At 39.8% G+C, this 27,920-nt stretch overlaps 1 protein-coding gene across 2 annotated transcripts; it reads right to left on the bottom strand.

The window, feature by feature from the left end:
• Positions 1 to 513: 513 nt before the first annotated feature.
• LOC105358571 (poliovirus receptor-like) lies at positions 514 to 27,494 on the bottom strand. Of its 2 annotated transcripts, XM_023950810.1 has the most exons (8): positions 26,556 to 27,486; positions 22,325 to 22,651; positions 21,944 to 22,243; positions 11,261 to 11,354; positions 8,879 to 9,030; positions 7,692 to 7,788; positions 7,528 to 7,605; positions 514 to 2,998 (listed from the first exon to the last, which is right to left on the bottom strand). In XM_023950810.1, the coding sequence occupies exons 1-7, from the start codon at positions 26,611 to 26,613 to the stop codon at positions 7,539 to 7,541; spliced, it is 1,095 nt and encodes a 364-aa protein (XP_023806578.1). In that variant the 5' UTR covers positions 26,614 to 27,486; the 3' UTR covers positions 514 to 2,998; positions 7,528 to 7,538. The 2 variants fall into 2 exon arrangements, with proteins under 2 accessions (XP_023806578.1, XP_023806579.1); XM_023950811.1 differs by lacking the exons at positions 514 to 2,998; positions 7,528 to 7,605; positions 7,692 to 7,788; positions 8,879 to 9,030 and adding an exon at positions 10,785 to 11,108 and having other exon boundaries at positions 26,556 to 27,494.
• Positions 27,495 to 27,920: the final 426 nt, after the last annotated feature.

Raw genomic sequence — 27,920 nt, forward strand, 5'->3', positions numbered from 1 at the left:
TCCATGTTACAGGCTACGGATACCAATCAGAAAAACATTCTACATTTTCCTTTGTTTTTTAACCTTTATTTTTTTTTTTAATTTTCTTTTAGAAAAACATGTTAACAGCCATAAAAAACACTAAAAGGCACAAATTAATTCAATTCATTTAGTTCTAAATGGTAAATATCTTACTTACTTTAAGTACTGTTCATTTTTTTACGGTGACAGTCCGGATCACACACACACACACACACACACATCCACACACTCATGGTGACTCAACTGCCTAACTTTGGCACCAGCCTATAACAACCAGAAGCAATTTTTGCCTTGTTTCACTATATCACTATGAAACATAGGTAAGAAAAAAAGGTCACAGGTGGAAATTGGTCACAAGAGGTCACAAGTGACTCATGCCACAACAAGCCTTAGTCAAAACCGCCCTTACGGGTGGATACGGGGTATCTGTGGGTAAAAAAAAAGGAAAACCTGTAGGAGGCCTGAGACATAGGTATGCCGTACAGACTATTCTTTTTTTTGTTTTTAAGTCCCCAGATCCTTGTGGACCGTTAGAGCTGTTCACCTAAACGTGTGCTCCTCGCGCTCCTCGCGCATTGACTGTTAGGAATGATGACATTAACCCCCAGTTGTAAAAGTAAAATATGTCCAACACAAGAAGCCTTCAGCGCTCAACTGTTTGTTCAGCTGCTGGACAGGACAAGTTAAAAAAAAGAGGAAACTAGACAGAGCTTCATTTGTGTGGACATCCTGCAGACACTTTTCTATCACGTGCACATTCCATGCACCCTCCCTACAACCCTCTACCAGCCTCGAAGCCCACACAAGGGTCAACCCCCATGTGGGTACATTCGACTATATACCATTAGCACAGGAATGCTTTAACTGGTCTTTAGACTGAGTCTGTCTCCGGGGTTCAATATCTATAACAAGTTTAACACATTTCATTTAAAAAAATTCCCAGTTTATATAATATGTTTTGCATTCAGTGGTGAGCACTCTCGGCTCTCTTCCCTTTCTCAAATCCTAACTATGACTTTTATGTGTAGAGTTTGCATGTTTTCTTTGTACAAGTATGGATTTCCTCTGTCTTTGTCCAAAAACCTGCTTCATCGGTTAACTGCTGTTTCTAAATCGCCCCAAGGTGTGCCTGGGCGTGTGCGTGGCCCTGCAGCTGACTAACCCCAACCCTTAGGACCTGTTCAGGGCGTACCCCGCCTTTGCCCAGCAGGTTGGCTCCGGCAAACCCAGTGAAAATGGATGAAAGTGTTTTGGAAACACTGTTGTCAGTCAGACAAAGAAAAAACAGAGTCAGTATCTGATGTTGACACAGGACCTCCAGGCAACGTGGGAACTCTAATGCCAATGGAAATGTAAGCGGATTAGCAGTAGTGTAGATTTGTGTATACATGTGTTGTATCTGTGTACAGTTCAGTCTGTCCTCCAGATGTACGCATCTCTTCCACAACTACTTATTTTCAAATCTCATTTTATGTTCTCCATAAGGTCACTTCTACCAGGCCTGCATTTAAAGTCTCCTGCTTTTCTGAGTCAGGTTAGTGAAGATTCGCTCGTCTATCAACATTTGCATTTGCTAAACAACATTTGCATGCTTGTAAAAAACCTGAAGTAAAAGGGCAGAAAGGACAGATCAGTCAGTTAAATAACTTTCAAGAGCTCATGAGTCAATCTGAAGCAACATGTTTTATTGTAAAACAAATGGATTTTCCTGGTGTTTTCATGTAGACGTTACCTCATTTTAACTGCAGCAGGTCCTGCGTTGAGCTGGCTGGAACTACATTTATTTTACTTTACGGCCTTCTAATTATCCTTTGTGTTGGCTCATTTTGTCAGAGGCAGACATACATTAATGGATCAAAAGGCAGACATCTGTCATCCCACAGCATGATTATTGGGTAAAGCCCTACTAAATTAAAAGCCTCTACGGATGAGTTACAATGCTGCTACACTGCACTCTTCACTACTGTAGACGTGGCTTTAGGCTGCATGTGTCAGAATAAAAAAAAACCCACACATTTGCATAATTATAACACTTCAACAGCAAAATTCTGCAAACAAACTGACTGCAACTGCTGCACCACTCAACTCCAAGATCCTTTAACAGCTTATAGCTAATCTTTCTGAGTCTTATCAGAGTGGGAGTGTTCCAATCCCCACCGTTCCAGGTTTCATTCTTCTCTCTTTGCAAAAGGTACTTTTCAGAGTTTCTGATAACACCTCAATAGATAAACACACACCTGCATGACTCACACACACATCCAAGCATCCTGATAGAAACCGTTAATATCGCTTCTGTAAAGCAGAAGTCCCTTTGGGCTTAAAGGTTAATGACTTTCTGGTTGAACACGCCTTTGGTCCATTTTAGCTTAATGGTTTGAAACTGATTTATCATCAGCTGGTTGGTGCTTCCCGACTGTGAGGTTCAATATTCTGTTCGTAAATGGTTGTCTTTCATAAAAAAATATAATCTGTAAAGCTTTCTGTATTTCCTTAATTAATATATTTCTTTATAAAAAACAAAAATGTTACAAACTGAAGCTTTAGATGCATAAACTCGTGTTTTGTTATTTTCTTTTCTGCTTTTTCGTTTGCGATTCGGGGAGATTCTCTCCTTCAATTTAGGATAACATGCTCATAAGCATAACATGGGGTACTGAAAGTTAAGAAATGAATTTGTTAAACAGCAGAACCATGCTTTTTTCAAACACACATTTGAAATGTAAAACAAAAAGGCAGAAACATGTGAAAATGCACAAGGCTTACCTCCATTTGAACTCCTGAAAAAAAAAGCTTCAGGGCTTAACTCTTGGAGCTAAAAATAAATTAAATTACAGAGGTGGAATACAAAATAACATGTAAAAAAATGTGGCTTCCTCTGTCAGTAACTGGAGTGTTTTTCTAACGGAAAACAATCTGCACAACTTGAAGCTGGATCTTTTCAGTCAGGAGTGTCCCCCATCAGCAGTGTAACGGATCCCTAAAGAAATAATTGAAGTAATGGATTAGTTATGTGCTTAAAGCAGTAAAGAAAACAATTTTTTGCAGTACAAATGTACAAGAATGAAAGTTTTTCTGTCTTGAGTGTCCATTAAGATCCACAAATCCAACGTTTGGACGCATTGTTAGAAAATGGCAATTTGAATATTTCTTGGTCAAATACTGAAGAATATTTCATATAAAAGGTCTTAGACTACGGTCACACATCTCACACATTCTCAGCAAATTCGGCAAGTGACCGCGCGGCGGTATTCGTTATCTAGAAACGGCAGTTGCATTTTTACACACCGTGCGGCGGCTGCAGAGAGTTTTAAGAGTGCGAGTGTTTGACCAATCCTCACGTATAATTGAATTTTTTGACGTCAGTCAGTGGGCACATTTGAAAAGTTGCACAGTGGCAATCCAGTGACAGGCAGAAGCGTGATAATTGACTGGTAGGAGGTCCCAAACTTGTCTTATGATCGGCCGATTTCAGACTGCCATCCTCCAGCCGACCCCCCATCCCTGTGCGGCCGTCCCACTGTCCCACCGTCCCACCGTCTTATTGTTAGAAATCGTACAGCAGCAACACGGGAACTCGACAAGGGCTGTTGATACGAGGCTTGGGTCAGACGCCAATCTGGTGATCTTGGCCACCGCTGGTCCTAAATATAAATGGGGAGACGGCATTGGTGCCGCACAAAACTCATCATGGCGTTAATGGCAGCACAGCAACACTGAGATCTGCGTCTTGATGCTGAGAAGAACACAAAGAAGACACAGAACACTGTGCTCGCTGCAGAAGAGCAATGCACACAAGAAGGGCGAAGAAGAAGTTGTTGGGTGAGGCTGTGGTTGCTTGGAGAGTTTATAGGCGGTTTATATTCCCCGGGTGGCAACTGATATAGACGGACGCCGGGAGATATTTACACATCGTCCAATCACAGCTGCTACCACAGCCACGATTTCAAAATTACATCATCCCCGCCTGACTGATGGCGCCTGACCCCGCTGTCTCCATTCATGACCACGCCAAAGGATTTTCAAGAACATTGGGCGGCAGAAGCTAATCTTAAAGAATCTGCCGATTCCTCCCTGTTGCGCAGTGGCATTTGTATTTGACTGTAGTATCTCTTTTATTGAATGAAGACACAGCTGGTCTCAGGGAAGGCGGCTGTTTGTCCCAAAGAGCAGTTTTTCTCTTCAGAACCCCACAGTTGATAGATCAATATGGGGATCAAAAATCTGTTTGTCAATTATGCACACCCTTAAGAAAATACACATTGAGGTGACGATAGTATTCAGTCAGTCAGTATCACTTCAACCATGAGAGATTAAATGAACGTAAAGAATCCAGGAAATCACATTGTAGGATTTCTAAGGAATAATTGGTAAATTGTTCAGTAAAATAAGTATTTTTTCATCAACAAACTAGCAAGAATTCTGTCCCTCACAGAACTGTTGCTTCTTCTTTAAGAAGCTCTTCTGTGCTCCACTCCCTACTTGTATTAAAGGAACTTGTTTAAAATGTTATCAGTCTAAAAGACGCCTCTTCACACCCTTAAACGGTCACACTTCAAACTTCCCCATGACTAATTGAATGATAGTGGAATCCTGGTGCTGGTCAACAGTTTTGGTTTATGGTATCATTCAACCACCATTCAACTGAACTGGATGTGAAGAAATCAACCGTTGGACAATCGGCCTCCATCGGGGGCTGCCCACAAAATCTCCCCCCATGAGGGTGAAATGATGACAAAAGCTGGGAGTAAAAGGCCCGGAACCACACAGGGGAACCTGTGAATGATCTGCAGAAAGCTGCAATCAAAGTAACAAAGGCCTAAGTTACACATAAAGCAGCCAAACCCTGCAGTGGCATGTGCGTCTCCAAGCTAAAGCCAGAACAAGTCCAGGCCCGTCTGAAGTTTGGCGTGTATGGTTAGTTTCTGAGCGAAAACCTTCCATTAATGAAAGCACCGGAGAGAGAGCTCAGCTAAACAAAGATCCCAAACACCAAAGGAGTAAAAAAGCAGTTCAAAGTCCTGGAGTGGACCAGTGGCCCCAAACCCCCGGGCCGTGGACTGGTATCCAGGAAGGCGCCCTGGTATCAACAGTTCGTGGAACAGTTGATACCAGGGCACAAAGTAAAGAAAAAAAAAACCCACTTACATTTTTTTTGTTTTTATTTACAATTTGATTCAGAGGGAAGTTTAATTTAGGAAAACTACTGGATTCTCCCCACCACTCGGCCTCGTGTCAAACATCAATCCACAACTTTCTTAAAGCGGCTGTGCCGACCGCTAAACTGAAACCCACAAGCTGGTAAAGTTAGCAAAAATAAAACATATTTGGGAAGTTTCTATTAGCAGAAAAGATCAAATAAGAAAACAGAGGAAGAGATTTTGAGTTTAAAGAAGAAAGAAATCAGATTTTTACAGACAAAAACCAGGAGTCTTTACTTGAAATATAGATTAATTGCAACAGTTGTTGCAACAAATCAATAATAATAAAGCACAATATTTGGCAACCAGCTGTCTATTGTTACAAGGATGCTGCTAATAAAATAGTGGATTTCTGTTTATAAACATGTTTTGGAAATACTGTTTTTCTAAATTTATCTGTTGCATCTTAGAAGTCGGAGGAGGCTTACATTGGCATCCGATTTTTTGGCTTTAATTTTAACCGTTAGCCATTGGTTTAAGGGAGAATCAATTACGTATTTTAATGGTTTCAACACAAAATCTAACTTTAAAAAAAAAATTGAAACCGGCTGCTGATTTTTTACAGAGCATGAAGACAAACGTTACCCTCAACAGTTGAGGGAAACTTTACATAGTTACATAATAAATAAACACGTCAATTTTGACAAAACCCGTATTTCTCAAAAGAAGGTTTTTCTGCTAGGAGGGTGTTTTTGAGGCATACCAAAATTGACATATTTTTACAAAACTGCAATGGAAAAAAGTTTTTCAAATGAAATGAGTCACCTGACCGACAACCGGAAGGCAAAGCGCTTCTTGGTAGCAACCGGGTGCTTTGGACACTGCACAGCGGGCGCTACAGGAGGTCCAACAGCGTCACACAGCTCATCAAAAGGTAAGCGTGTCATTCAGAACTGTTGGATCCACAGTTCCTCTGCAAAATCATCAACCACCATTTCCCAAAAATTGCTTTAGACTCCCACGTTATACTTGAAATAAAGTAAGACTGGAAGGATTTCACATCTCATTGATATAACGGTATATATCTCATATTTTGCACTAGATGCAATAAACCTTTTTTATTTTTTCTCCTCTATATTGCCGACTTTTGCTTAGTGGATGAACACACCACCCTCCTCTGCCTCGGCACGTTTGCAGATGCAGCAAATGCATAAGCAGAAAGTCGTTTACGTTAAAATAAACGCTGGAGACGATCACATCGTATAAACGCCACTCAGAAGTTCATTGCAGTTATCATGGACAGCTGCAAGCAAATCCAAGCAACATTAGTGTGAACTAAATAGCACTATTGTGGATGCAACTGCTGCGATGAGCGATCGCAATTTTTTATCTTGTCTGCTCTCTCTCTCTAACTGTGTGTGTAGTTAGGCATTTCTTCTGTAGTTAAGCTTTCATCCTCTTCAGAGTTAAAAAGACGTGTACATGGACACAGTTACTCTGTAATCGTATACTTTAGTTGCTCAAAATAAATGCCGGTTGAATGATGCCACTGCGGTACGTCATAACATTCCAGTCTCGTATGACGTCACCAGCGGGCGTCACATTCTGCAGCAACTGGCGCCATGACGATGAGCGCTAGAGGTGTGGGAGAAATGTGAAAGTATCTGCTGTAAATAAAGTATAGTTCGCATCCGTCACCATGGTTTTTAATGACTTATCGCAGGAGTCTGTTTTTTTTTTTTTTCATTTTCGATTTAATGGAAGCCGTATAATTACAAAATTGTGTTTTATGGAAATTTCTTGAATTGTGATAAAGTTTTGTGCATAAGTGTAACGGAAACTCAGCAAGTGACAAAAAAGTGTACATGAGAAGGTATTGAGATAAATTTGTTATTGACCAAATACTTATCTTGAGTATTTTCGGGATTTTTTTTTTGGTCTTTTTGGCTCTCATAGTTGAAGTGTATTAACTACAGATGTCAATCATCTGTTTCAGTGGGAGAACTTACAGAAATGCCCAAAGTGACCAAACACTGTTTTGCCCCTCTGTGGATGAAATTATTAAGTCTTATTAGAATAATCAGGTCCAAACTCCTAATCTGGTTTTTTTCTTTGTCAAGTTTCTTAAAACCGCCTTGGCTGTAGATTTTCATCTCATAAACGGAAGAAACATTTTTTTGCTGACAGACAGAAAGAAACCTGTTAAATTTCAGTTTTATTTAAAAAAAAAACACAAATACAAAACATTAATAAAATTTCTCCACAATCAACTACTCATCAACTACATTATTTCCTAAAGAAGCATGTTTTTCTTTAAGTAAACAAAAAGATAAACATAAATATTGAAAACATTTAAAGCCAGACTTACCATTTTTTTTTTCAGTGTAAGGGATTTGTTTCTCCTGGCCCTGAAGGACCTTCTTTCCACCAAGGTAAACGTTTACTGCTGCACATAAACAGTGTTATTGTTTTTTTTTAACAAATACACTGTATGTGATGAGCTTTAACTATCATTTGATATTGTATACTTACCAGTCTGAAAATTTACCAGACCAGCACAAGTACAAAAGCCCAACCGCGCCCGATAGGACAAAAAGGCCAAAAAGAACCCAACAAAAAACAGAAGATTCTGTGAAGAGGTGAAACACACACAAAAACAGATTACAAATAAAAGCCTTTATGGATATTCATTCTGTTTACTTCTAAAAACAGGTGTAGAATTGTGACGTGAAATATGCAGAAAAAATGAACAACACTCTAGAAAAAATTTAAAAAGTACAGAAGGCAGCAAAAATAAAAGAATCTTAGGGAGTAAAGCATAAATTTAAAAAAAAGTAAAAACATTATTAGTAGCACAAACAAAGTGCAGCTGCAGTCGGCTTTAATGTTGGCTGAACAGCCTGAGGCCAGCAGCAGGAAGAGGGCCCATCCCATTCTATTCTAAAGCCTTTTATAGTAAACAGTACCCATGTATAGGATAATGGATAACATTTGAAACATTAAAGAAATATGAAATATTATGAAATATAAGTTATTTTCCAACTTGGAAGTAAGACGACTCGATCTCTGAGACAGATGCCGCCCATTTCATGATGTCATGTCAGAAAGTGGGTGTGTGTGTTAGCCTGGGGGAGGGGCTGGCAGTGCAGGCTCTTCCTGGAAGGGGCGGTCCCTCACTTATGTACGTCACAATGTGCAAACCCGTTGTTTTCGTGGGTTGGTGCTCAGAGAGCAGGTAATTAGGGGAATACTCAGGAGTGAGTGAACAGATCAAAATACGAAATGCAAAATGAACATTATAAAACACTTAAAAGCTCAAAATCTTTTTTTACATGGTACAGCCCATTCAAGCTGCTCAGATGCTCCATCATTCGTGGGCTGAAGGATGCTTATTCTGCTCTGTCATTTGGGTTTTAGTCCTTTGAAGTGTAAACATCCCATTCAGATGACGGTTTGCAAGGATGGTGGGGCTGCAGGGCATAATTTTAAAATCCCACACCTGCTCTGATTGCATTGAAAACAATGGAACAAACCGCTAGAGTTGAAGGCAGTGATGATGCAGGAGTGTAATTCTGTAAAAAAGTCTATTTTAAAACACACCGTCTCTCTGACAGCAGTACAGTTTGAAATATAAACAGTATACTGTATATGTAATCCTATAATGGTGGTGTTTGTGATCTCCATGTACATCTATGTATTTAGACCAAACAGATAATTACCTGAAGAGAAACGCACAAAGACGTAGGACGTTGTATTTCCAAACATATTTCCTGCTTCACACTGATAAAGCCCGGAAAGGTCACTGGTCTTGCTCGCAAACTGCAGCACTCCCCCTTCAACTTTGATGGACTCAGGCAGAGACTGGCCAGCCCTAAAAGAGACAATACAATTCAATTCAATGTTATTTATATAGTCCAATATAACAACAATAGACGTCTCAATGGGCTTAATAACAGTAACTGTATGATAAACATGAAATCATAAAGAACATGAAGTCATAGAATTCAATAGGTAATGGCTAAACTGAACTAAACAGACTAAACTAAACTTGGCCTCCCTGCCCTTAGACCCTCCTTCTCGTTAAGGAAAACTCCTAAAAAAAATGGATTCCGTCCACATAAGGGAGGGATCCTCCCGAGGATGGACAGGCAATGTAACAGAACTCTTAGAGAAGAGTTAACTTATCTAAGTCTACATGTTTAAATAGTCCAGCAGATGAGCTTCATGCTCATTGAGTTGGGGTACGGCTGTGGGTGCGAGAGACGAGCCAGAGGTAATGTCTACAACCAAGACAAGAGATAAACTTTCTTTTACTTATTTGACATTTTTATTTATATTTACAATTGTTTTCCCCAGTAAAAATCAATGTCTTGTGCTTGATCATTTTCCTTTATTGGTCAGATGTTTTCTGCAGGATTCTCTTTGTTCATTGCGTTGCCTTTTGCTCTAAAAAATAACTCTTAGCTTGTTTTTTAGTTAAATCAGTTTAAACCACAAATAATAAATTATCAAAAAACTTAAAGCGGATGAAAACTATTTTTCCCTAAGTTCCATTTTTTTATTTGAATGGTGAAGCAGAGCAGCAGATATTTTCTAGCTGATGCTGTTTTGCCGTCTGTAGAGGCGGTTCTCAAGGCAAGCATTTGTGTGTAACATTGTGTTGTGCTGCTCCTGTGTTGTCAGTGTTTCAGAAAATGTTAGAAATCTCGGTCTCAAGGCGCTTTTCTAAAACTCAATGTCACCACATGAGAGCGACCTTAGGCCTTAGCAAAAGTAGTCCACTTGAAATGTATTTTATCAAGTATTCTTGCACATAAATAGAAGTATTGCAAGTATGCTATCCAGGCCTTAAGGGTCGGTGTCTTACATATTTTCCAACTGGCATGCCATTGGTACTCCTTGGCTGAACACGCCTGATCCCGGTAATCAGCAGCAGATAAGGCAGGATTTCTGGAAATCCATCAGGAGGCCGACCCTTTGACAGGCCTAGTCTAGACCGTGTACATGTAGTTTAGGAAGTATACCAACTGAATACTACTTCAGACTAAATCAGAACATTTCAAGTTTTCAATACATAGAATATAAAAAGTAAGCTTCATGTATAATGCCTCACTTTTGGTATGGACAAAGTAAAGGAGTACTTTTGTTAAGGGACAGAAAAACAATGAACAATAAGCAGTTTTAAAAAATGTGATTTTTTTTTTGTCTTAGAAGGACATAGATTATTTGTTTGATTAAATGTGCTTATGTGCTTAGACCGTGTGACAAAGATTTTGTTTAAAAACTGATGTTGTGACCCTCGTGATGTTGCATCCGTCTCTAAAATGTACCGCCCCCCCTCAAACAGAGTGAAAACCCGCCACAGAGCTTCAGAGCTAAATAGTAAACATGCAGCCGCCCATGTGGATTTATAGCACATAATTCTGGGTTCAATTATTTTGTAAATGTGTGGCTTGTTGCATCAATATACTTACGAAGCTGTAACACTTTCCATGAAGTCCATGTCATGTAATGTTGGTGTTTAACTTAAAAATAAATAAATAAATACATAAATAAATGACAGTTTTAGGATTTTAAATAAAAATATGCAAACTATTAAAATTTAAACAATGACAAACATTTTTCCATTTTTGTTCCTTTATTTTTTTTGTAGCTGAAATGAGGTTTTGAAGGAAGAATGTCAAAGTTTGTGCGTCATCTACAGAACAGATTAGTCTGTTTTTATTTTCCTTGCTTGTGTCTTAAGGGATCAGACCCCAGAGATCATCTGTTGTAAGTTTGTTTTCTTTGCCAATTCTGCACATCGCTGCTATCATCCAACTTTCTACTTTTTTTTCTCTGACCTAAGGAAGAAATAAGCTTTTTATCTTTCCAGGTGCAGCCTGTCTTTCTGCTGCTTCACAGTCAAGCTCTTTGTTCCACATCTGAAAGTTTCCATTGACGTCAAACCTGAAATAAGACATTATATTCCTGTTTTCTTCAACCTTAAATGAAAAAAGTAAAAAAAAAATTCTAATTTAGAGAATGTGAAAATGTGAAATTGTGATTTTCCTGATAAACCTTTTTTATTTTTTTTTAAAGCAGTGCTGGAGGAACCGTACCTGGTCCAGGTAAAGGTTGCATTTGGGTTGGCTTCAGTTTCACACTCGAATGAGTCTGCGGATCTTTCTGTTACCTTCACTTCTCCAGGAGAGTCTGCAGAACAAGCAAAAAGCCTGGTTACATATACAGTCAATGAAAGAGGATGGATAAGAATAAATGCAGCTGACGATGCCATGTGTGCCGTGGGAAAGTATTTTCAGGAAACATGCTACAGAAGCAATGTTCCCAGTTAAGGTCCTTAGGCAGCACTTTTGTAGGAGGAGGTCTCGGGTCACTGCAGTAATCATATTCCCTAGTGACAATCCATCATTTTTAAGCATTTTGATGGTATCCCTCAGCAATAAGTAGTCTACTAGACTAAAAGTGAGGCAGTATTCTTCAACTTTATTTTTTAAATACTATAAACTGTACATTGTAAACTTAAAATGTTTTAATTTAGTCTTCAAATGTATTTGATTACAGTAGTATACTTCCTACATGTACATAATCTATAGTATACCTGCTGTACTACTTTTTGCAAATCGTTGTTAAAATCCCACTCAGATTATTTTTTAATCTATTGTCAAAACATTCCTAGTGGTCTTTTAAACGGGATTATACGGCTTTTAACCAATATTTATTGAAAAACCTGTAATTTCTGTCAAAGCAGAAAAGCCCACCCCCACATCCCATCATCCATCTGTTTACACTCTCTCCTGCTAGCTTACAGTCCCTCAGAGCCTCAACCTAACATTAGCGCTGCGAAAAAAATGGTGAGCAAAATTGGAGCTATCCAGCTGTACAGTTTTGATCCAGATGTCAGCTCAGACGAGGAAAACAAAGACGTACATGAATCTAATTGTCTGTGAGGGGATGCATCAGGATGGAGTGGAACGTGGTTCGCCCTTGTAGCTTCTATGACTCTGCTCCAATCTTTTTCCAACAGCACTTTTTTGTTTGCTCTTGATTTACAACCATTTGAATAAAAAATACTCAGAAGGGAAATTTTGGGCTTTATTTTCTTTATCAGAAAAATGAAACATGTTCTGGTGTTAGAAACACCAAAAAAACAAACTATTTTTCTGGAGTGGGTCTTTAAGATACATATTAATAATAATACACTTCATTTATATAGCACCTTTCAAGATAAACACCACAACTTCACAATAAAACACAAAGAAAAAACACACAAATGTAAAAACAGAATTAGTAAAAAGCAATTTAAAAATATATTTATTTAGTCTACAGGCTGAGAGCAAGGAAGTTCCAGAGGGATACAGTCACTACTGCAAAGCCTCTGTCAATTTACATTTTTAGACAGGTTCTTTTTCCAGGGACTTGTTGGGAGTAAATGGCCGAACAAGGTCTTTTATATTGACAGGGGCTTGGCTGTTAAGAGCTCTGTATGTTAAAAGCAGGATTATTAAAATGCACACATCCGCAAACATGGAGGATGTTTGCAGTGCTTCTTTTTGAAGACACTTTTTCAGCAAATAGCCACTGCATCCCTTTCACTACATGGAGGAAACAATTCCAAACTCATCTCAATAACTTAAAAATGAATATCTTACTAAAGGAACCAATCCAAACTCCTATACTAGAAGGCATGACAAATTGAAAACACGTAATAACAAAGGTGAATGTATGGAGAAATGTTTTAGAGTGGTTCAGGAATCAATTTTAGGAAGTCTTTCAGCAAATAAACTCCACGACCTTCCATTGATTACAGTGCAGACATTGGATGCAGCAGAAAGAGTGGCTTGTGTGCAGCTCCCAAGTTTTGTGTTTGTTTGGCTGAATCAACCCTTCCTACTGACTTTAAGAGATGCAGTGATTTTGCACTTTGAAGTAGACCTAGGCAATATTTCACCAGAAAATGTTCAGTTTTTGAAATTCTACCTTTAACACATTTTCCACACAGCTGATTTTGTTAAAACAGTTTAAATTTGAGACTTTGCAAAGATTTTCACTCTAGGAACAGCACAGTTTCCTCCCTTGTAAGTTGCATGCACAGATCAGTGTTGGGTGATTAAAAAGCAAAAGAAGCAAACAATAAAAACCCAGCGAGAAACTCAAAAATCCCAGAACAGGAGAGCTCTCACAACATGCGAGTTCTCACGGGTGTCGGACTACAACCCTAGAGGACCGGCCTCCTGCTCGTCTTTCAGAAACCCAACCCTACCTTACAACTGATTTACCTGGTTTAGGTGGAGAAGCCACAATGGCAGGTCAGTTGAGAAACATATATGACAGAGGCCCTCAAGGCCTGGAATTTGACACCCGGGCCTCAAAGTTCATCCAAAGAAACTACGTAGAAGTCTAGACCGTCATCAGAATGTTCCAACCGCGTTACTTATGACACAACAGCAGTTACACCTGCTTTCATTTAGCCTCAAAATGTAACGTCTTTTCTGATTATTAGCTCGGTCACTCCAACACATTTTTTACTCTGTTTATAAATTAATTCCTGATCCAAACTAAAAGTCTTTGTAATGCTTCAATAGACTAAACGTTCATCTGCTTCGGCCCTGGTAATATTTGGTCCTGTGTTCTTGGCTGTTTTTTTGTTTTCTTACCTTTTTTGAGCAAAAGTAAGATATTTCTTTGAAAAAAAATTCCCAAGGCACATCTCTGAAAGGAAAAAAAAACTGTGTAATCTGAAGTAACAATACACAGTAGTTTTCATACAGACACAAAAGAAAAGTCTTTTTTGCTCTTTCGTAATTCTTCATATGCAGTTTGAAACCAGAATCTATCTGGGTGAACACAGAACTGACATCCTGAACATGTTAAATGTTTTTAGACCAAGTATGTGAAATTAAATACTTTCCCATGGCACACATTTTGCCTTGGTGGCTATCAGTGGTTTTCAAGGAGAGGCCTTGTTTATCTTTGCACTTTTATGAATGGTTCTCTTCTGGAACACTTGAAGGGAACTGTTTGTTAGCATAGACAAAGCTCAGAGTCATTCAGCTGCACAGTTTTTTAAGCAGTAAAACTTGAAGAGGTTTTTGACAGGAGGCTCAAGACCAACCATTTAAATCTGGCTTTTACATGACCTTTGTAATTGCTTGATTCTTTTAGTCTTTATTTATTAATTCATCTATTTTCCTTTCCCTATTATTATAAGGAAAATATATATCATTTTCCACACAATATATCTATTTTAATATTTGACACCTTTTATCATCACTATTTTCATTTTTTATTCTTTTCTAATGCCTTTATTTATTCATTTTATTTTTAATTATTAATATTGTTATATCTTATTTTATTGTATTATTATTATTATTTATACACTGATGTTCTTTCTAACTCAATTCCACATTTCAGGAAAAAAGAAGAAACCTCACGGCTGCCTACATGAAGGGGGGGCTTCGCTCCCAGGACAGACAAACGATGTACAAGAACTCTTAGAGGAGAATTAGCTGATGTAACTCTACAACTACATGTTTAAAAAGTCCAGTAGTTGGGCTTCATGCAGAGGAAGTTGGGGTACGGCTGGGAGAACGAGACGAGCCAGAGGCAAGATCCACAGCCAAGTCTAGGAGCAGAGATGAGCCAGAATCGTAGGAGTGATTCCTCTTGGGGATCCATTGTTGTGGGGCACTGCTGACTCTGCCTGTAGGGGGTGCTGTTGCAATGCTCCATCTCATTAGGCCGGCTGAGGTCCCGCTCTTTGGTCCCCACTGTCCCATTTCCTCACAGCAGAACCGAGCCAGAGTGTTTCTTTGAGCTGTTTGAACTTTGAAGGAACAGGTCTTTCTTGAAACGTTTCCCTCCTTAACAGCAGGACAGACGGCTCTGACCTGCTTTTTTATCGTTTCCATCTAATAGAACGGTTTACTTACTTAGCTTTGATGGATGATGGCATATTTTTCCATTTATTTCCTTGTTAATTATAAAGGGCTTTTTGTTCATTACAAGTGTCTCTCTGTCAAACTGTAATATTTATGGTATGCTAAACGAAGGTTCCCAGTGTAAGATGTCAAAGAAGGTGTGTCTGGAGGAAAACAAAAGAAAAGAAAAACAGCTAAATTCAACAATAGTGTTTTGATTACATTTGTACGGAGGAACTGGGAGAAAGAGAGCCGATCTCTAACTAAGGACTCTTTGTTCACGTTCAAAAATTGCAAATACATGACAACCCCTATAAGCACAGATGCACTTGTTGCCACTGAGATGCTCCACTGGAGGGGTTGTGGTTCAGGGTGAGGGTTAAGTCTGACATCTGCCAGTCGCCCTTACAGTTTCTATAGTACGTTGAATATAATTCCTGTTTTTCTATTACACCTGAGATTTTGTTGATACCATTCTAAACACATACAACTTTCATTCGTATCTGGCTTCTTCTGTTGCTGTCACAAAACCAGCTTGACAGCGGTTTGGTGACAGGACACTGTGTCCATATTGAGAAATGAATAAAGACAGCTTTTTGCTGTCTAATCTGTTTGCTCAGCTTTTGGACAGAACAAGTAAAAAAAAAAACACTGGCCTGAAGAAAAAAACCTTTTAACTTGCATTTTGTTTTTTCTTCTAGACCCGATGGTTACAGTGGGGTGATGCCGTTTTATGTTTGTTAAAAGATTTGATGTGTTACTCTGGCATACGCTATCTTTGTGTAGTAATGTCAACACAAAGCCCCTCGACTTATCCAATTTTCTTTTTCCTTCATGGAGGCTGACAACAAAGCCAAAGTGTTCCCCCCACACAGGACAGCTTAAGGAGATGGGGGGGGGGGGGGGGTGTTGGGTCTTCATCTCTGGCCTCGCGTCTGCATTACCCATATGTTGACATGCTTACTGTCCGTCACCTAATAGCGTCTCGGAGGAAACTCATGGCTAACATTACTTCCGCCTCGCGCGCAAAGTTAATACTGTGGCGACCTGGGAGTTAGCCTCGCCTATAGCTACTAAGACTCATGGGAAGTGTGAAATCTTGTGTGTTTGAATCCTTCACTATCACTAAGAGAGTTATTCAGAGAAGAGAAGTGACGTTCATGTTATGCTGTTCATAATGAATGGGTTTTAATTTCGGAAAGGAGATGAAGCAATCTATTTCTTTGTCTACTCTCTCTGAGACTGTTTGAAGGTGAGTGGAGTATGAGGCAAGGACAGCTAACGCAGCTAGTTCATTAGCAGCTCGGCTCTCGTTTCGCAGTCACGAGTGACAAAGCAGCTGGGTCGTAATGATGCATGTGCGGGAAAAAAAAAGAAAAAAAACGCACCGAAACGGTACAGAAGTTCCACTATGTGTATCATTACACCCCTGTACGCTATGAATGTAAATCAGCCAATTCTTTCACTGAGAAAAGCGGCGGTGCACCATCATGCCACACTTAATGTAAAAGGATGCACGATGGCTTTCCTCCACGTCAGAATCAGCTGATTCACGTTGAACTTGTAACACTAACAAACCTTAGTTTAGAGTTAAACACATTGATCAAATAATACATTAATTTACTTTTCCCACACTTTTAGAGCTCAATAGAAGTTTTAACTTCTGTCCCATCAGGCTGAACCTTAAAGTAGAGAAAACAGTTTGTTTCCTCTACAAGGGCATAACGAACAACGAATTGTTGAAGACCTGCAGCACTTGTTTCTCAACACACACCAGATGGCTAGAGTTGTCGATTTCGGTTAATGAAACTGCATAGCAATTGTCAAAAGGTAAACAGAGCTGCTGTCAACTAGATTATGATCATTCTTGGAGATCTGGAAGGGCTTGAAAAGCTGGAGGAGTTTACCAGGATGGAGTTTGTCTATAATCTAGAGCGGTGGGGGCGAGATAAAGCATGTGAAGGGTGTGGGCAACAATCCGCTGCTTTCAGCATTTCACTGGGTTCTGTGCCTCCTTTTCCTGTTTACAACAGCTGGTTCAAAAAGACTAAAAGTCAGCAACAACCACTGAGCTGAATAAGCAAAAGTGAACCTAACAGAACCAAAAAACGACAGCTGGACTTCTAAAGTTTAAAGGACACACAAAACAAGAAATGTTTCAAACGTGTCACATGAATATTAGTTTTAAAAACAAACATATTTTTTGTCAAAATGTGCTCAAAATAAAAGAGCAGCTTTGTGAAGTTCATTTCATGAGACACTGAAAGTTTTAAATTATGAATATGGTCCTTTTTGGCTCTTTCAACTAAAATGGAAGAAACTTTTTCGGAACTGTTCGACTCTTTCGTCTAAAAGAAGTCGGCAAATATTTATTCACTTAGTGGCTGTTAGCTTTAGCCAAAACCTAAATGCATTTTTTGGTTTAAAAAAGAAACCTTCAAATGTGTTTAGGTTTAGTGACATTCAACTTTAAAGTGATGCATAATTATGGCTAGACACGGATCGGCACACATATACCTGAACTGGGTGTGTGGAGGGCAATGATTGGTTGATAATTTATAAAAAGACAAGTGTATGTATACGTGAACAGGACAGGTTGCATTGTGTTGACATGTACGGCAATTGACCCTATAAAACTGTGACATGATCCGAGCCCATGAGTTTTGTGATCCTTTGCACCCATTGACTGTATGAGAGAAAAGGAGTCTTCCTCACTACCCATTCTTTGAAAACCTACTTCTTAAAATGGCTGTTAACACACAGTAAATTGGCTTTTATTTTCTATTCTTGTTCTTTTTGGCTGCATTTCAAATTATTCTGTTTCAATGATTAAGAAATGTCTGTGTAACTTTTAAACCATTCCATGTACATTTTATGAGTAGATTTTTTGCACTGCTTTATTGTCTGTATAGTTGGTCTGCACAGAAAATTTAAGTGCTTAATAAACTTGTTATAATTGACTGTATATGAGAACTAGACCAAGTGACGCCTCTGTTGAGCTAAAAATATGTTTCACTTATTCAAAGATGTTAAGTTTGTAAGTTTAAATTATATTATTGTACCAAATCATAGTTCGTAAACATCCTGATTGGTTCTAATGTTTTCTTTTATCGTATTATCATAGTTTTTTTTTTGTATTTTAGTTGATAGACACTACATCCTCTGTTTTTATTAAATGCAGTCTCCACCCACTCGCACCAGCTTCAAAACAATCCCCAGCTTCGTCTCCCTGGGAACTGAAGGTCACACACATGCAGCTAACAGGGGAGGCTAAACTCAGGTATGTGTGTCCAAAACAGTAAAACTGATTGTCTGTTGCAAGTAAAAAGCCAAAGGAGACGTGTTTGACTCTTGAGTCTCATTGAATCTTTTTGTATGTCTGGAAAATTGGGTGCGAACTAATAGCATTTTTTTAAAGTCTGTTTTCAGAAAAAGGTTTTTGACACCTTTTCTCTTTGGATTCCAAGCAGGAAGCACCCACAAGAAGCCGAAAATCCCATAAACTTCTAGAGAGAAATAACCGGTTTTACTCAGTCATTTTATTTGTCAGAGTAATCATTCTTGCTCTGATACCTTTTTAACGTGTTCTTGCTAATCCTCTTTTGTTTTTGTTTTTTGTTTTTTTTATAAAATGTCGTCATTATTGCAAGTTATAAACTGACCAAGAAGTATCTGCTAAAGCCCACATCCAACGCTCAAAATGTTTGATTGACAAATTATCTAGAGCCTGCTTTCTAGTGGTATGGGTGTGGACGTTACGTTCATTCATGACTGATGTAGACACCATGACTAAAACCTTTTCCAATAAATCACTACTTACTGATGTCATCTGGCTCCAGCTTTTGCAGTGCAGAAACCACCTGTACCGCAAAAAATGGCGACTAAGTTGCCTTCATTTCACTGGAGCTGGACAGAAGCCATTTTCTATGGGTGAGGTGCACTCAATCATTCAGTCCGTATGGAGTGGTTGCCGTATGGAGTGGGCCCCCCCTCTTTCGGTTTTATTTGCACCTTAGCTATGTAGGGCCCTTGGTAGGGGGGGTGCTTGGACATCACTGCCAGCAAGCAGCAGATGTCCTCCTAGCACCCTACCCGCCAATTTTAACCGCACCTTAGACATTTAGGGCCCCTTGGTGGGGAGGGTGAGGGGACGTCACTGTGAGTAATCAGGAGATGTTAGTGCCCTACCCGCCAATTTTAACTGCACCCCCCTTAGTACACACACCCCTCCCCCCTCAATATATACATCCCAACATAAACACACACACATGCACACACACACCTTCTCAAACACACATACACGCACACACATTTTGCAAGGAAGGTGGGACGGTGGGGGGGTTCACATTACATCTGAGCCGGGGGTGTTCTAGTCCCTGGGGGGTGGGTTCTGGTCCTTGCTCCTGAGCGCTGGGCCCCGCCACATTTCCAACTGTGGCCGAGCCTTGTCGGGCCATATTTACAACACCCCTTGTGGGCCCTCTTTTTTCCTCGGGGTTCCCCCCTCCTGGGCGGGGGCGGCGGGCCCCTGCCTTGCTCCTCCCTGGACCAACCGTGGGCCGGGCGGATGGCTGCCTGGAGTGCGGAGCGGGTCTCCCTTGGGGGGGTCCTGGCTCGTACCTGGGGTTGGGGCGGGGGAATGCCCGGAACTCCTGGGTGGTGGTGGGGTGCTCGTCTGGGGCTGTGGGCGTCCTTCTCCGGTGGGGCCCTGCGTTGGGCTCTCCCGGCGCGGCGGGGGGCTGCTCTCCTGGTTGGGCTGGGGCGGCACTCTCTTTCCCTCCGTGCCTCCCTGCTCTCTGGCTCTGGGGGCCTTGCGGCGGTCCTGCTGGCCCTGGCCTGGGTGGCGGGGTTGGTCGCCCGGGCGGCGGTTGTTCCCCGCCGGTTCCCGTGTGGCGTTGGGGGGATTCTGGCTGCCGCTGCTGCTGCGGTGGGGGTCTTGGGGTGGGGATGGCTGGGCACTCTCCCTCCTTCTTTTCACGTTCCACCATCCATTTTAGAAGAACATAAACACTCACCTGAGCACAGGTGTTAGCTCACCCTTACACTAACAGTTTGCATGATTGAATGACTGAAATATTTCACACTAGTTGGTTTTAAGGCATAAGTATGCGTGTGAACACTATCTGTTTTGTGTACATGTCGACAGGTGGACATTTTTGCAGCTAGCAGGTGTGTTTATAACATTTGAGTCCGTGTGTGGACAGGCCCCGCCCTTTTTGTACTACATTTGAACCTTACCGTAATGATAAACAACCAGTAAACTTGTTGCTTTATGCTGCTTCATGGTCTTATCCCCCTTCCCCTCCTATTATCACCCTCCTACCCCCCCCTCTCTCTAACGTCCCTCTCTCTTCTTCCCCTCTTTCCTTTTCCGTCCGGTCCAACACCAAAGATTCTCAAACATGATTGAAATTAATAAAGTTTGGCCTCAATTACAAAAGGGGTTTATTCAGACATACCTCTGGTTTGTCTGAAGATTAATAACCCCTCTTGTTAAAGTAAAATATGTCCAACACAACAGGCCCTCAGCTCTCATCTGTCTGCCCAGCTGTTGGACAGGAAAAGTTAAAAGAAAAAAAAAAAAAATCATTCAGTCCAGTTGTCATTTACAGTCAATGGTTGGTATGGTATATTTTCCGAACCATTAAGTGCACTTAGATTTCTTCATTTCTTCTCAAAAAAATCAGTGTGCCTTCTATCCAGATGTTCTGGTTTCTGTACATACCTGGAATCAATTTTCGGTGGTACATGGCATTCAAAAATCTGTCCAAATGTTTTAGTATGACTTTGGTAAACTATAGAGCTGCACTACTTGATTGGATTGAGCATTTCGGCAACCGTAGTCTGGAGCCTGGCGGAGTGATATGTGCTGTGCATCATCGTAACAAAAAATCGAGTGTATTGTCTTGACTAACCCCACAGTTCACTAATAATACACAGAACTTCCCATTTATAGAGAATATAGACTTCAACATTTTGACTTTTTTGCCCAATGCACCCCATTATCAAGTGTGGCCAAAGGTCCAAAAATACTATAATTAAATAAAAGGACTGATAAAGTGCTGTCTACTGCAGCTGCTATACTATGGGGGTGTTATTTTATTCTAGCAATCAAATGTTACATTATGAAAATTTTTTATTGTTTTTTTAGCAAAAATCACTGGGACTTAAGTCACTTTTACAGCTGTTTTTGATGTTGTTTGTTTTTTTAGAGCAAAACACAAAAAAATGCTCATGTAAGGGCGGTCCTGAACAGCAAAAGCAGAAAGGAGAAGAAAATTTTAGAAATACCTTATCGGGATATCTCCACAAGAAGACGTTTGTTTAACTCAAACAATGATGGATGGATGCTGCGGGCTGTGATTTTTTCAACTTGTGGTTGACAATAGTATTTTTAGTCAATATCCGATTCATTGACCTAAAATCGATCCAAGATATCTTTAGCCAAAATATCCAATCCAATCTGCTTTATTTATCCAGCACATTTCTCAAACAGGCAGTTTCCAAAGTGCTGTACAGTGACCAAAAACCAGACAAAAGATTGCCAAACAAATCAAAAACAAAGTAAACAAAGTACACCAGTAACAAAAATAATGTGTGACTCAGAAATAAATACTTGGGTACTGAACAGTTCAGGTGAAGTTTTCCAAATTCCTTGTATTTCTAACAAGATAACCAAGTGTAAATTATATGTGTACAAATTAGGGCTGCGAGATATGAGGAAACTTGAGATATTAATGATCAATATTGCGATGACCATATAACTTGCGATACATGAACAACAAAAAAAACAAAAAAAATTATTTCCATTTCACTGGAACAGTTTAATTTAAATAAGAGTTACTATAGTTTAAAGATACTTACAGTGGACCAGGATGTTGGTTTCCAAGATGTCTTCTTTCGTTGCCTCACTTGAGATGACACACTTCACCAACTGACCATTCATCTCTCTCCCAGGTTTTCCAAGCAGAGTACTCCATGTGGTGGTTGTACCATTGGCGTGCTGAGTTTCCTTGAGTTCTTCTCGAACTTTTCCTTCCAAAGAACCTTTGATCCATCTCACGTCTGCCTTCGGCTTAGAAGCAGCAGCTGTGCAGGTTGCAAGTGGAACCTCCTCATTTCCCTCTAAGGGTGTATAATCCATCAGATTTGTGATTGGGGGCACTAAAGGAATACCAGTAAAATCAACATGTAGCAGTAACAACAGTAACAAAATGCAGAACAATGTAAACAGTCAGATCTTACCAAGTATTACAAGTTGTGAATTTCTGCTTTGTTTTCCACTGGGGAACAAGCTGAAGATGCATGTGTAGCTTCCTTCATCATTTAGGGTTACATCAGAAAACTTCAGGGTTCCATTTTTGTTATTGAAATTCCCAATAAATTCAAATCTGAAATCCTTTCCATTACTATGCGAAGGTCCAATCATGGGCTGAATTGTCAAGAAAACATCATCTGGTGCTTTTCCTTTAATTGTTCTCTGCCATGTGATCTGGGAAAGACGATCATTTGTGTTTATGTGGCAGGGTAAGATGGCGGAGGATCCAAGAAGAACGCCTCCACTCTGGACCACTGTGCAGCAAGAGAAAAACATTCTTGCATTAGTCCACAGAAGATTTTACATTACAGAATTAGAAATCTAAAGTACATTACAAGGTAGATTAATTTGAGGCACTATTTTTAAAGAGGTTCTCATTTAAAGGGCCTACATCATCCCACATCAACTTCTTGAGCTTTTAAGTGTATTATTATTATTAATGTTTATTCCTTTCTATGAACATCACCATAGTGGTATTTTAATCCATTCATGTATTTCTAAGTATTCCTCTAAAAACCAGTGTTCTGAGCATCAATCCACGAAAAACGAGCTTGTGCTAATGTTGTGATGTCACAAAGTGAGGAACAGCCCATTCCTGGAAGAGTCTGCACACCCACTTTCTCCATGGAGCTAGTGGTGATCGACAAAATGCTTTCCTTTTAGATGCACAATATACAAAACCATCTTTGCAAAAGTTCGGATGTTGTTTCTTTTTGTGTGCGATACATAGATATGCGGTCAAGGGCAAATGTAATATGTATGTATATATATATATATATATATATATATATATATATATATATATATATATATATATATATATATATATATACAGTGGGGAAAACAAGTATTTAACACGTCAACATTTCTCTGAAAAAACATATTTCTAATCGAGCTATTGACATGAAATTTTCACCAGATGTCGGCATCAACCCAAGTAATGCACACATAGAAAGAAATCCAAACATTTATGTCCATAAATGAAGTTATGTGTAATAAAGTGAAATGGCACAGGGAATAAGTATTGAACACGCTTACTGAATTTAATACTTAGTGCAAAAACCTTTGTTGGTGATTACAGCCTCAAGATGCCTCCTGTATGGAGAAACCAGTCGAATAGATTGCTCAGGTGTGATTTTGGCTCATTCATCCACACAAACTGCCTTCAAATCTTCAAGGTTCCGTGGGTCTCTTCTGTGAACCCGGATCTTCAGTTCTTTCCAAAGATTTTCAATTGGATTCAAGTCTGGTGATTGACTGGGCCCATCTAGCAGCTTTATCTTCTTTTTCTTCAACCAGTTGAGTGTTACCTTGGCTGTGTGCTTGGGATCGTTGTCTTGCTGAAAGATCCACCCTCTTTTCATCTTCAGCAGCCTGACAGATGACAGCAGATTCTGATCAATAATGTCTCCAGACTTTTCTCCAGTCATTATTCCTTCAATGATATGAAGTCTACCAGTACCACATGCTGAAAAAAAGCCCCACGTCATGATGCTCCCACCTCCAAACTTGACTGTTGGTATGGTGTTTTGGGGGTGATGTGCGGTGCCATTTTTCCTCATCCGAAGAGTTCAATTTTGGTCTCATCTGACCAGAGTATCTTCTCCCAGAATGTTGTGTCACAAACTCCAAACGAGCTTCAACATGCTTCTTCTTCAAAAATGGAGTCTTGTGTGGTGTGCGTGCATGGAGGCCATGGCGGTTGAGTGCATTACTTATAGTTTTCTTTGAAACAACAGTACCTGCTTATTCCAGGTCTTTCTGAAGCTCTCCACGAGTGGTCCTGGGCTGTTGGAGAACCCTTCTGATGATTGTTCTGACTCCTCTGTCTGAAATCTTGCGAGGAGCACCTGGCCGTGGCAGGTTTATGGTAATGCCGTGTTCTTTCCACTTCCGGATGATGGCCCCAATGGTACACACTGGAACTTTCAGAAGTTTAGAAATGCGCCTGTAACCAATGCCTTCAGTGTGTTTTGCAACAATAAGGTTGCGTAGGTCTTTGGACAGCTCTTTGCTTTTACCCATCATGCAATGCTTCTTGTCTAACATCTTGCTGGTGAGAAACCTTTTTAAAAGGCATCAATCAGGACTATACCAGCTGATATTACTTTGCACTAATAGGGGGCAGGTTAACCTTCTGAATACTGACAAACTCCAGCTGCTTTCTTGGCTTGCCGGACCTTTTTACCCCTCCTTTTCTTCATGTGTTCAATACTTATTCCCTGTGCCATTTCACTTTATTACACATAACTTCATTTATGGACATAAATGTTTGGACTTCTTTCTATGTGTGCATTACTTGGGTTGATGTCGACACATGGTGAAAATTTTGTGTCAATAGCTCGATTAGAAATATGTTTTTTGAGAGAAATATATATATACATATACATATATACACACACAGTGGTGGACAAAATTATTGGTACCCCTCAGTTAAAGAAAGAAAGTCCACAATGCTCACTGAAATGACTTGAAACATTCAAAAGTAACAATAAAAAATTAAACAAAAAATTAGCCATTACTTTTGAGTTGTTGATTAACAGAGTTATTTTAAAAAAAACAACTAATGAAATAGGGCTCCTCATGAGCAAACTGCTCCAGTTGTCTCAGGTTTGACGGGTGTCTTCTCCAAATGGCATGTTTCAGCTCCTTCCACAGATGTTCAATGGGATTCAGATCTGGGCTCATAGAAGGCCACTTCAGAATAGTCCAATACTTTTCTCTTAGCCATTCTTGGGTTTTTTTTGGCTGTGTGTTTTGGATGGTTGTCCTATTGGAAGACCCATGACCTGCGACTGAGACCAAGCTTTCTGACACTAGGCAGCACATTTCTACCCAGAATGCCTTGATAATCTGGAGATTTCATTTAACTTGCACAACTTCAAGACACCCTGTGCCAGATGCAGCAAAGCAGCCCCAAAACAGAACTGAGCCTCCTCCATGTTTCACAGTAGGGACAGTGTTCTTTTGGTAGTATGCTTCATTTTTGAGTCTACCAACATACAGCTGATGTGCCTTTCCAAAAAGCTCCAGTTTTGTCTCATCTGTTTCCAGAAGCTTTGTGGCTTGTCAACATGTATTTTTGCAAATTCCAGTCTGGCTTTTTTATAATTTCCTTTCAACAATGTTGTCCTCCTTGGTCGTCCCCCATGAAGTCCACTCTGGCTCAAACAACGACGAATGGTGCGATCTGACACTGATGTACCTTGATCTAGGAGTTCACCTTTAATGTCTTTGGAGGTTGTTCTGGGCTCTTTGGATACAGTTCCAACTATCCGTCTCCTCAATTTGTCATCAATTTTCCTCTTGCGGCAACGCCCAGGGAGGTTGGCTACTGTCCCGTGGGTCTTAAACTTCTGACTAATATGAGCCACTGTCGTCACAGGAACTTCAAGCTGCTAAGAGATGGTTTTATAGCTTTTACCTTTACCATGTTTGTCTATAATTTTGTTTCTAATGTCCTGGGACAATTCTCTCCTTCGCTTTCTGTTGTTCAGTGTGATACACACCTTTTCACCAAACAAAAACATGACTATTTGTCTCCCTTTAAATAGACAGACTGACTGATTATGGGTTTGAAAACAGCTGTGATGTTGTGATGTAATCATGACCCCCTGGGCAATTAGTTCTCAGTCTTTCATGGAGGTACCATCATTTTTGTCCAGGCCTATTTCATTAGTTTTTTTTTATTTTAAATAATTACTGTTAAGTAAAGTTAATCAACTGAACTTCCAGTAAATCAACAGCTTTAGTTTTATATAGAGAAGTTGGGTGTGTCTGCCTCTGCCTATTACTTATATAAAGATAATATGTTTTCATTATATTTTTATACCATGGGTATAAGTGTGAAAAGACTTCTGTAAAAACATTTATTAGGTAAGCTAAGTAAAACCTCAAATTTACGGCAGCAGTTTTTAATAGTGGCAGTGCTGGAGCTACAAAAAAAATGTTGTGAAACTGGGAGGGATGAAGTAAAAAGTTATTCCTGTTCATGCTGGGATTCAGCTTTGTCACATTAAAGTCTGTTTCTGCTGTTTAGAGCACTTTTTAAAAGTATTTTGAATTTCACCTTCTATCACTGCTGCAGGAAACACAACTTTTCAAGTCCAAACTTGAATCACCTGTGTTCTTAGAAACACAGAGAAATTTACTACTAACCTGCCTCGTGTCTTCTCCAGAGCAGCGCAACAGCCAGAAAAAAGAGCAGGTTCTTCATGTTTCTGAGAGGAGTCTTGGAGGAGTTTCCTCATGTTTCCCCCCTGTGCCACTGCCGTAGTCTGTTCATGGTGGAGCAGAGTGCACTGCTCTGTGCTCGGTGCCGCATTCCCGAACCACACAGAATTGACACACATAAAGGAAAAGGGAGGCTCCTTCTTTCACTTCAAAAGGAGGGGGCGGAGTCATGTGTGAGGCATGACTTGTATTCCATAGTAAAAGAAAAAGACAAAAAGGGAAAGATTCTGTTGAATAAATTAAATTCTTTGTGCATCTCTAAATGACATTCCAAGATGAGGTTCCATCAGAAATAACATTTGGATCCAGAGTGTCCCTACTTAAACACTAGGGATGAATTTGGGGGTTAAACCTTAAACTTCATACATTTCGCGCATTTTCCATGCATGAAATCTCGGTCTTTCGTGATACATGCGTGATAATTTACAAGGGCCATTGTCGATATTCACATTGTCATTTGTCGATATGCGCAATGTCTGTTGAGGGCTTCAGCTGATGTGGATTCAGTTATGAGCAGTTCAAAATTTTTGGTTGATTAAGAATTACGCAGTTTAAAACTATTTAATGTATTTTATACGCAATTTTTATGTTAATCTTACGCAATTGTGTGTGATTTTTGCGATAAACAATCGACTGTTCCATATATGTCTAACGGCCTTTTCATGCATGTACCACCAATTTAGAACTTTTATAGCGCGTACACCAAAAGTGGCCCCCTAGGCGGCTCGCTTTCCACGCCCGGCTCCAAGCCAGCGAGCCAGCCTTCTTACTCTTATAAAGTTTGAGAAAAGGTTGAGATCGTTTTGGTCCTAAGGCCTCTAATCATTTGCTTTATCAGAAAAAAACTGCGAGACTAAAGACAATAGGACAATAAGATTTTTTTTTTTTTTTTTTTTTTTTTTTTTTTTTTTTTTTTTTTAACTTGTCCTGTCCAACAGCTAGGCAAACAGATGAGAGCTGAGGGCCTCTTGTGTTGGACATATTTTATTTTAACAAGAGGGGTTATTCATCTTCAGACAAACCAAAGGTATGTCTGAATAAACCCCTTTTGTAATTGAGGCCAAACTTTATTAATTTCAATCATGTTTGAAAATCTTTGGTGTTGGACCGGACGGAAAAGGAAAGAGGGGAAGAAGAGAGAGGGACGTTAGAGAGAGGGGGGGGTAGGAGGGTGATAATCGGAGGGGAAAGGGGGTAAGACCATGAAGCAGCATAGAGCAGACAGACTTACTGGTTGTTTATCGTTACGGTACGGTTCAAATGTAGTACAAAAAGGGCGGGGCCTGTTCA

This window comes from Oryzias latipes, chromosome 21 (genome assembly GCF_002234675.1).
Source record: "Oryzias latipes chromosome 21, ASM223467v1".
Taxonomy (NCBI): Eukaryota; Metazoa; Chordata; class Actinopteri; order Beloniformes; family Adrianichthyidae; genus Oryzias; species Oryzias latipes.